This window comes from Aythya marila, assembly GCF_965140915.1.
Source record: "Aythya marila genome assembly, chromosome: 28".
Taxonomy (NCBI): Eukaryota; Metazoa; Chordata; class Aves; order Anseriformes; family Anatidae; genus Aythya; species Aythya marila.
In genome coordinates, this window is record NC_139069.1 from 1,345,990 (window position 1) to 1,357,222 (window position 11,233).

At 49.2% G+C, this 11,233-nt stretch overlaps 1 protein-coding gene across 1 annotated transcript; it reads right to left on the reverse strand.

Annotated features, from left to right (window-relative positions):
- Positions 1-483: 483 nt before the first annotated feature.
- Positions 484-10,944, reverse strand: LOC309888217 (uncharacterized protein; the record flags this gene model as incomplete). The annotated part of the gene is made up of 2 exons (XM_082780456.1): positions 484-1,584; positions 10,051-10,944. The coding sequence occupies 2 exons, from the start codon at positions 10,942-10,944 to the stop codon at positions 577-579; spliced, it is 1,902 nt and encodes a 633-aa protein (XP_082636582.1). The 3' UTR covers positions 484-576.
- Between the last annotated feature and the right edge of the window lie 289 nt (positions 10,945-11,233).

The window sequence follows — 11,233 nt, forward strand, 5'->3', positions numbered from 1 at the left end:
CTGCTCTTTCCTACTACCAAAGGAAGCTCCATCAGGGTGGAAACCCCTCCTGAAGTAGGCAGCCCAACCCAGCAGGCTCCTTGCGACCTCTCAGCCAAGCAGACCCAAGTCACCTCAGTAGCATCTTCCAAGCCAGGGGCCTGCTGCTGGCCTTGCAGCTTCTTGGCTACACACAGCCAAGCCTTGTGCCTGCTGCTGCCCAGTCATGGACTCAAGCAGAAGGGAAAGGACAACCCATCTGGGGGCCTTCTTTCTGCCTGTGTCCTCCTGAGTCTGGAGGCAGAGGGGATCCCACAGTCAGCAGAATTTCTGTTTCTTCTTTCTTTTCTGTTTCTTTTGTCCAGTCATAGACTCAACAGAATTTCTGTTTCTTTATTGTCTTTATCTAAACAGGAAGCCTGGTTTGATATGTACATGAGAAAAGAACATAAAATATATATATAAATAAAAAAATTAAATTAAAATTTAGGAGTCTGGGAAAAAAAAATAATCAGAAGCACTATTATTAAGAAATAGAAATACAAAAAATTTATGAAATTGTCATAAACACATTTTAAACTAAAAGTAGAGTTATGTCTATTGGAATATTACTGTAACGGTGTACCCAAAGATTTTCTTCACTGTATCCTTTAGCTCCTGGTTCCTCATGCTGTAGATGAGGGGGTTCAGTGCTGGAGGCACCACCGAGTACAGAAGTGCCATTATCAGGTCCAGGGATGTGGAAGAGATGGAGGGGGGCTTCAGGTAGGCAAACATGGCAGTGCTGACAAACAGGGAGACCACGGCCAGGTGAGGGAGGCACGTGGAAAAGGCTTTGTGCCGGCCCTGCTCAGAGGGAATCCTCAGCACTGTCCTGAAGATCTGCACATAGGACAGCACAATGAAAATGAAACAACCAAAGACTGAACAAAGAGTAAAGAAAAGTACCCCGACTTCCCTGAGGTAGGCATCTGAGCAGGAGAGCTTGAGGATCTGGGGGATTTCACAGAAGAACTGGTCCAAAGCATTGCCTTGGCAGAGGGGCAGGGAAAATGTGTTGGCCGTGTGCAGGACAGCAGTGAGAAAGCCACTGCCCCAGGCAGCTGCTGCCATTTGGGCACAAGCTCTGCTGCCCAGGAGGCTCCCGTAGTGCAGGGGCTTGCAGATGGCAATGTAGCGGTCGTAGGCCATGATGGTGAGAAGAAAAAACTCTGAACCAAAGAAGACAAAAAAGAAGACCTGAGCAGCACATCCTCGAAAGGAGATGGCCGTGGTGTCCCAGAGGGCATTGACCATGGTTTTGGGCAGAGTGGTGGAGATGCAGCCCAGGTCGAGGAGGGCGAGGTTGAGGAGGAAGAAGTACATGGGGGTGTGGTGGTGGTGGTGGCAGGCTACGGCGCTGAGGATGAGGCCGTTGCCCAGGAGGGCAGCCAGGTAGATGACGAAATGCAGGAAGAGCACGAAATGCAGGAGCTGCAGCTCGCGCGTGTCTGCGAATGCCAGCAGGAGGAACTCACTCACAGAGCTGCTGTTGGGCATTTGCTTGTTTTGTGTATGTTTTCCTGCTAAAGGAACAGAAATAGAGTGATAATATATCAGGATTATCTGAGAAAAAACATTTCATTTTTTCAGTTAAACCTCTCAAACCAGTTGCCAAACTGCATGTAGATAGTTGGCAGATCCCTTTCCTTCATTGGTTGCTCCTTCATTTGTTCTCTGCTTGTGTCTCCTTGAGCTGCAGGGCAATTGCACTAAGGAGGTTCTCCTGAGAAGAACCTGGGCACTGCTGAGAGCAGAGGAATCCGGGCTCAAAGTGCCAATCTCCTGATTCTCTGAATCATGCAGCTGGCATGGCAGCACTCAGCATTGCGGGACTTCATTCAGGCCACGATAGGCCTCTGTTAGTGCACTCGGTTGCTGCTATACTGACTCAGGTGCACGGTTGTGGTAGGGATTGTCACCAGCTGTCCTGCAGTCCTCATCAACCCCACAACAGTATAATGTCCTCTGTCTCCAAGGCAGCTATGCCAAAAGCCCACCAATACCCTTTTGGGTCCCTGAAATATCTATCCTCTCCTGAAGCAGTCTCTTCCAAGGATGCACAGAGTCTCTCGGCCAGTGCCAATAATGTTTTTGCCACTCCTTCCCACTTTGACACACTTCAGCCTCCAGTACAGTTCAGTGTTGGGATCCCCCTGTCACTGCAGACATACAAATGGTTTCGATCTTCTTAACTTGATGGCATTAGGGTTCACTGTGCAGTGGTGCCCACTAGCTCCTGATACTTCAGTGGGACTGATGCGCAAAGCCATTGAATCCCCACAGTCCAATAAACCCGACTGTCCCCTTCCTCCCCCTGGCTGGAGGCACAGCCCCTCTAGTCCTGCTCATAGTATTCAGTACTGTCTCTGGAGGACAGCCCGCTGGAAATTGGAGCAGCAGTTCTCTAAGAACCCCTTTTAGTGATTGCTTTTCCTTGCCACTCACATACCCATGCCTCAAGGCTGGAGGTAGATTTTCCATCCCACTTTCTCATGTGCTCTCCATGGTCACACTGGTAAAACCACAGGGTGGCACATAGTATGTACCCACCATATCTCCTTTCCTGCCCTCTAATTCCAGAGAGGGGCGCCGTTTCTCCCAACACCAGAGCAGCATAGGGATAGGGATCGTGTGATTACTGATGCTCTTATGACTTCTTCCTCTTCGTCCTCCTACTCACATGATGGCCCAGCTTTTCTGAAGCCTGCCTCGTCTTCTGACTAACTGACTTTCACATCCATTGTTTTTTCTTGCATAGAGGAGCAACTGATACAGACACAGGTTGGTTTTCTGGCTCAGACACAGGGCCCAGAAAAGAGCTGGAGTTGCTGCAGGGCATTTTGCAGATGCTGTAGTAGCTGCAGGGTCTTTCAGAGGGGTTGGAGTGACTGCAGGGCTTTTCACAGAGGCTGGAGTGGCATTGATTGTGGCTCTGTAAGCACAGGCCAAGACCCAGCACACTGCAGTGGCATGTGTCTCTTTGGAAATGCCAGGGTGATAACACCTCCTTTTCAAGCATTTAACCATTTTTTTGTTTAGGATTCTGCATTTGCTCGGGGTGAAGTTCCAAAGTTCTGGTGGTGCCGACAGCTGTAGGTGCCTGCCCAGATCCTCCCTCACTCCCTGCCACTCCAAACTCTCCTGCCACCAGACAGAAATCTGAATGGTATTCTTAAGTAGTCCTGAAACACATTCAGGAGACAAAACAATAGGAGCGTGCTGGTTTGAGCATCCCAAGGATATTCAAAACTTTGAAGAGCCAGTGTAAATATCCTTGAGGAGAATGGGGAGGTAAAAGAGAAAGGGAGAGTGAACAAGTGGGGAAAAGTGTCCTCCCCTGTGTCCCCCATGCTTGGTTTCCTGAGGAGAAAATGTCTAGAGTGTAGTTCTTAATAGTTTCTGAGAGATGGCTCCCAAGGTATCATGGTAATGGCAGTGCTGTGTACAAGTACCAGATTAGTCTCAAGACCAGGATTTTTATCATATCATAAGCCAGTGTTACACAACACATCAAAAGAACAAACTTGACACAGACATCAGAAAAGATGAACAGCATGACAGGGAAGACATACAGTAAGTAATGTGCTATGCAACACAATTTTGAAATTTAGCACAACAGATCTGAGCTTAAAAGAAAAAGAGAGAAAGAGAAAGGAAGGAAGGAAGGAAGGAAGGAAGGAAGGAAGGAAGGAAGGAAGGAAGGAAGGAAGGAAGGAAGGAAGGAAGGAAGGAAGGAAGGAAGGAAGGAAGGAAGGAAGGAAGGAAGGAAGGAAGGAAGGAAATCAACTTTGTGATCACCAACTGTTAAAATCAACTAATGCTTATAATAGCTTTCTTTTGACATGCTGTGGTCAGATCTGCCATTTGCTCAAAATTTGTGCTCCATGTTGGGCACCAAAAGAGTGTGGTTTGACCCGGGAGGCAGCACAGCACAGCACCACACAGCCATTCCCTCACACACACACCCTGCTACACCCCGAGCAGATGCAGGAGAGAATGAGGAGGGGAAAAAAGGTTAAATAAATAAATAAATAAATAAATAAATAAATCAATCTTGGTTTGAAATAAAGATAGTTTAATAGGACAGAAAAGGAAGACAAATAATACGAGCAATGATGATGACAATCATGATGGTGATTGCCTGTCCCACAGTAGTGGTACCCCGTACCCTGGCCAGCCACCCCATATTGATTGTTCAGCACGACGTCGTGTGGTCTGGAATATCCCTTTGGCTTCTTGGGGTCAGCTGTCCTGCTTCTGTCCCCACTAGCTTTGCAGGCACCCCCAGCCCTCCACTGCTGGGCAACAACTAAGCCATCAGTGTGTAATCAGCATTCTTCTCATGCTGAATCCAAAACACAGCTTCATACCAGCTCCTAGGAGGAAAATTACCTCGATCCTAGCCAGCTCCAGGACACCCACAGACTAAGGGCATGATATCCCTCTGCGTATATCAACAGAGAAAAGGTGCTGGTGATTAATTGGAAAGTACTGGAGCTGAGCATGATGCAGATGGTATGGAATATGGGGTGGATATTGTCCATGTGTTGGCTGGGATACATTTAATTTCCTTCCTATTAGAATGTACAGTGCAGTGTTTTGTAAGTAACAGCATGCATGAGAAGGAAGAACAGAAAAAGTGGAATCTGGCAGCCTTCTATCCCACACCCTTCAGTGCTTCTGTGCTGTAATTCCATTCAACTAGTTACTCGTGTATTATCCAAACTGTCCTGCAAACTCCTGCTGCCATTGCTTTGTGAGAGACAGCACAATCACGGTGAGCCGTCTGCCTGCAGACATTAACAGCTGAGAGAATGGAGCATCTGTCCAGGGGAACCTCGAGAAACTGCAGGAATTTGCCTACAGAAACCTGTTGACATTTACAAGGAGAAGAGCCCAGTATTGCACCAGAAGAAGAGGAACCCCACAGATGGGGGCAGACTGGGACCCTGCTGAGTGAGCAGTGCCCAGGAGGAGGGGGCCTGGACACCATGAGGGGTGCCATACAAGCAGTGGTGCCTGCTCACCAGGAACCAGGCCAGCTTCCTACAGAACTGCCTTATGAGGATGTCGTGGTTTAACCCGACCGGCAGCTAAACACCAGGGTTCTGCTCTAACGAGCTCCAAGGGAGGCTGTGTCAGTGCTGGCCCTCAGGGGGACACTGCAGGAAACTTGCCTCTGACTTGGACTTCTGGAGAGATGTCTTCAACTGTCTCTGAGTGCCTGAGGTTCGTGGGCTCATCAGCAAAGCCCCCAGAGGGGTGATTGCAGTGCCTTGGGCTGGTGCTGTGCTGCTGAGCTGGGCCGGGCTCGTGGGACAGAGAGAGCTGCTGGAAAGAGGGCCGTGGTGCAGAGAGACAGCTGTGCCCAGGAGCAGCTCCTCTGCACAGTGCAGCAAGGCTGGGGGCTATGACCGCAGCTGGCATGGGGAGAGGAGAGAAGGAGAGAGGGCTTGGATCCTGTGGTTCCACAAGTTTCACATACACCCAAATCTCAAGCCTGTGCCACACTGCTGCTGGCCTAGGCCTTTTACTTCAGATGGAGGCCTTTTCCTGCAGCATATACCACATTCATCATGGCACAAAAATACTGTTTCTACACCAACGTTCTGGAGCCTCCTTCATGTTAGGCCACATTTCAGTGTCCTTCGTGCTGCTTGCAGGGTTTTGTCTCATGGATGAACTGGATCACAGAATCCCAGAATCATCTAGGCTGGAAGAGACCTCCAAGATCACCTAGTCCAACCTCTGACCTACCACTAACAAGTCCTCCACTGAACCATATCACAAAGGATCACTGAGTATTCTGAAAGTCAATACCATGCTTTTATTATTGTTATTATTATTACTATCACTGTTATTATTACTTTCCCTCTGAAGCACAATCACAGAATCAGAGAATCATACAACGGTTGAGTTGGAAAACACCTCGACGATCATCTAGTTCCAACCCCCCATAGGCAGGGACACCACCCCCTAGATCAGGTTGCTCAGGGGCTCATCTAACGTGGCCTTGAACACCCCCAAGGATGGAACATCCACAGCCTCAGCCACAGCATTCCACTCCCTGGAAGGCAAGTCATCAAGTCCCATAGACTTGTACTTCTTGAGCTTCTTCAGGTGGCCTCAAACCTTCTCTTCACTTACAAGAGGTGGGAATTTGCACCCCCCAGCCTCTACCTATGGGTTCAGAGAATGAAAGACTTGGGAAGCCTGACTGGCAGGGAAGACTGAAGAAAAGAAGTTGTTGAGTCCCTCAGGCTTCTCCATGTCTGTCATTACCAGTTCACCCTTCTCATCCATCACAGGGGGTACACTCTCCTTGGCCTTTCTTTTCTGAGCAAAGTACCTACAGAATCTCTTCCTGTTATTCTTTTAATCCCCTGCTAAGCTCAGTTCCATCTGTTCCTTGGCTTTCCTTATCCCATCCCTCCACATCCAAAACTGAAACATGTGAGAGGGCCTGGGAAAAGTAACCTTGGATCCACAGAAGCCACTTGGGAAACAAAACTTGTAGGTAGGAAGCGTGATTTTGTGGAGGTGCAGAGCTGATGGGCACATTGTGCAGGATGCTCCTAAAGACCTTTGTGTCCTTTTCCCTCCTGACTACAATGCCACTTCCTTCTCAGGAATGGGGTAGCCAACAGAGATGAGACAGATACACTGAGATGTTAAATGTCATCAGAAAGCTGATCCCAACAAGATATGGGGAGGTCAGGAGCAGCAGTGAGATTATGGGGTGGGAAGAGGAGAATGGCCAGCAGAAATTAATGATTTCATAGAGGTAAGAGCATTCATGCAATGCCAGTAGTGCCGTAACACTGACTTAAAACAGTCACATATGGCCCTTAACTTACTTGAAACAGTAATTTTATTCCCCAACCTAAATACTAATATAATACTTTGAAATGAAGCAGTTTTCTCTCTTGATTACCCTAATCCCTTCCGTTAACACCGATATTAAAATGCTCTATTTAACCCTAGACTTCTTAGCAGACCTAAAACATCCCTAAACCACAGAGCTTGTCCAGACCTTAACCACAGACCTGACACCACAAACAGAACACCAAACACTCCCACTAAAACTTTACATAATCTCTAACACAGAAAGTGAAAAAGAGGTACTGAGGAGACTAGAGTGAGCTCGGCTCTATCTCAGGATCTCCTGCCCCAGCAGGAGGAATGTGACTGTGGCAGGGACTGTGAGGTCACTTCTGTCTCTGCACATGATAGGGCAGCAGCAGGAACGTGTCACAGAAAGGGACTGTGAGGTCACTTGTGTCTGGAGGTTGCAGGTCACCCTTGGCTTCTCCCTGGGAGCTGCACTTTTGGGCTGACATCTGGCAGTGGCCCTGCTAGGCCAGCAGAAGGCACCTGCTTGGCATGCTGACTGGGGGATCCCCTCTGCCTCCAGAGCCAGGAGGACCCAGGCAGAAAGAAGGCCCCCAGATGGGTTGTCCTGTCCCTTCTGCTTGAGTCCATGACTGCACAGCAGGAGGCACAAGGCTTGGCTGCGTGTAGCCAAGAAGCTGCAAGGCCAGCAGCAGGCCCCTGGCTTGGAAGCTGCTGGTGAGTATCTATGATCTGACCTTAGCTTCGTTTTTGAAGGAACAGCTTGTGAGGGTTGATGAGACGGTGAAATGATGGAAATGCTGGGATGATGGCAAGGTGGTGAACAGAGATGGGTGTCTGCAGACTTCCAGGAAATAGGACAAAGTGTGGGACAGCATATTAAAACGTGCAGAGGAGAAGGCAGAGAGTGCTGGCAAGAATGGAAGGCACCAACAGCCCTGTCACTTTGGCTAGAGCTTATGAGTAGACGACATATAGTCATTGCAGTGCAGCCTCTTTGCTTCCTTGCAATCCTGTGCAGAGGCAGGGTGGTTTCATACTAGTGTCCTTCTCATGGCATCACACTGCCCATCACATTCCTCAGACCCCCAAGAAATGTCCTGAGCTAGATAGGGTGGTGCAGGATCTCTCCTCGCAGTGACTGGGGTCAGGCCTTGGCTCTTCTGCTTCACAAAAAACAAGAAAGACCTTTCTCAGCACAGTGATTTTCCTGTCTATATCCAAGTTCTATGTTCAAGTTCGTTATTTTGTTGCCTCCAGTGATGTTTACCTTCCCAAAACGATGACTGTACATGATGTATTTTACAGTGATTAATTGGAAATTTTAAGTAATTGTGTTAATATTAATCCATATCATACTAATTCAATGATAAACAATGAGGGTCTTACTAAGGAAACCATTAGACAGACTGCTGAGAGATGGGCGACCTCGAACTCACTGAAACTCCAAGCAGCAACTGGGTCACTGAGAGTGAATGACTAAACGGTAAGAGGAGGACAAACCAGGAGAATGATGGGAAGTGTATAGGTCCAGACAGGCAGCTGGAAAGGGGACATTCAGCAGGGTCTGTGTAATCAAGATGAGTTTTGTGCCTGGAAGATGAGGGAGGGAGCACACCATGATAGAAAAGCGTGGACAATGGAACTACAGGTGAACACCAGTATTTCTTCTCCTGGGATGAATATGCATCCTGAAAAATCACATTTCTTCATGATAGAAATTACACTTCACATGAGACATTTTACAGAAATGATTGAGTCTTTTGAGCTGATGAGTTGTTGCTTTATTATTCAAGTACTGAAAAAAATGCTGGGTATTCTGGCAGAGCTTTGCTGTCTGACCATAAGCAACCAGGGAAAACCTCCAGTGGCCCCGTTGTGTTTGAGGCACTTCTCCGGACCGGCAGATGTCAGAAAAGACCTGCAGGATACCAGAGCCCTTCGGGAAAATCAGGTGGAGCCAGGTGGAGTTCCCAGGGCACCTCCACTGCCAGCAGTGGTCTTTGTCCCTGTAACTGCAGCTCAGCCCAGCACAGGAACACCCCTTCAAAGACAAACCTCTTCTTCAGTGGGTTCCTTGGATTGACCTAGATTTGAAATGGCCACTGGAAACCTGAGATACTCTCCCTTACTTAAACTGGACACTTGAACATCTGTTGATGACCTTCCTGGGTCATCTTTAGCAAACTCAGGCTGAAAAACTCAAGTATAGCATGCTTCAAATGGCTGAGGCAGGACACATCAGATTACCCCACTTTGCAAATGGCCCCCGTCCAACTAACATTTGGAAAGCAACAAATACGGAATGACCCTGCAGGTCAATGTGCAGACTAAGGGAAAGTCACACATATTGTGCCTGAGTAGCAGAAGGCAAAAAGCATTGCATTGTGCCTCAGAATAATTAAGGAGACCTAATCCAGTTCATCCATGAGGAAAAGCAGAGAGAGAAGGACGTTGATTTTGGCCTAACATGAAGAAGGATGTGCATCACTGGTGAAGGAACCAGCATTTGTGCCATCACCAATGTGAGTTACACAAGCATCACTGCACCTAATGGTAACCTGTCCGCCCCAGATTAGTATTCCCACAGGGCAGGGGAAAGGGAGACAACAGCCAAGGGAAACATTTGAGTGTGGAAGGTGGGGCCCAGCAGAGACAAGGAGCCAAGGCAGTTGGTTGGGGAGGCCAAGAGAAGCAGCCCAAGGGGTGGTGCTGCTTGTGAGGACACGTTTGTGGCAGCAGCCTGAGTGGGCAGCAGCTGTGCGCAGGCGAGGGGAGGCCAGGAAGTGCATGCCAAGAGCGCTCCTGCCAGCAGAGCCAAGGCCGGGGTCGAGCCCAAGGGCAGAGGGGCTGCAAGGGCCATGCTGAGCTCCCTGCCCCTGCAGCAGCCACCCTGGCCCTCAGCAGATGTGCTGGCAGGCTGCGGGGAGGGGACGAATGCCCTGGGCCCCCTTCCTGCTCTGCCCAGGCCAGCAAGGGCCCAGAGCGGCCTCCTCTCCCCTGCCCCTGCAGCTCTGGGCTCCCTTGGCGCAGCCCTGGCTCTGCAGCACCAAGCCCTGCTGGGACCCCTCCCCTGCATGCTGCCACCACTGTCTGAAAATGCTGGAATTTCTAATTATATCTATATTATTATAGGTGAATATGTTGAAAATGTGTGTATTCAAGCAGAGTCCTCACTGAATCCCTTAGTTCCTTGTTCCTCATGCTGTAGATAAGAGGGTTCACTGCTGAAGGCACCACTGAGTACAGAAATGACACCACCATATCCAGGGATGGGAAAGAGATGTCTGGGGGTTTCAGGTAGGCAAAAATGCCAGTGCTGACCATCAGGGAGACAACAGCCAGGTGAGGGAGGCACGTGGAAAAGGCTTTGTGTTGGCCCTGCTTAGAGGGCATTCTCAGCACTGCCCTGAGAATCTGAATATAAGAAATAACAATGAAAATGGAACAACCAAATAATACTGAAATACTTATTACAAGTGCACCAAATTCCCTTTGATAGGCACCTGAGCAGGAGAGCTTGAGAATGTGGGGGATTTCACAGAAGAACTGGTCCACAACATTGCCTTGGCAGAGGGGCAGGGAAAATGTGTCGGCCGTGTGCAGGACAGCATTGAGAAAGCCACTGCCCCAGGCAGCTGCTGCCATCTGGGCACAAGCTCTGCTGCCCACGAGGCTCCCGTAGTGCAGGGGCTTGCAGATGGCAACGTAGCGGTCATAGGCCATGACTGTGAGGAGGCAATACTCAGCTACAACAAAGAAGAGTGAAAAGAGTATTTGTGCAATACATCCTTGATAGGAGATGGCCCTGGTGTCCCAGAGGGCATTGGCCATGGCTTTGGGCAGAGTGGTGGAGATGCAGCCCAGGTCGAGGAGGGCGAGGTTGAGGAGGAAGAAGTACATGGGGGTGTGGAGGCGGTGGTCGCAGGCTATGGCTGTGAGGATGAGGCCGTTGCCCAGGAGGGCAGCCAGGTAGATGCCCAGGAAGAGCGCGAAGTGCAGGAGCTGCAGCTCACGCGTGTCTGCGAATGCCAGCAGGAGGAACTCGGTCATGGTGCTTCTGTTGGACATCTGCATTTTTGGGATGTGGTTCTGCACATAGAAGAGAAAGAACAGTAGTAATGTACTACAGACTTATCAGGGAAAAAAATCATCCCATTTCTCTTTTAGAATCTCCAGAAAATTGCCCACTTCCAGGAAGACATTTGGCAGGTCCCTTTCATGAGTTCTTCCTAATGCTGCCTAAGGGAAGGGTATCCCTGGGAGCAGGGGACTCCTCCGTGGGCAATGGAAGAGTCAGTTTTGCCCAATAGCCAGAGGAAAGGTGGAACATGGGGTAATCTCAGACTCACTTCACTGC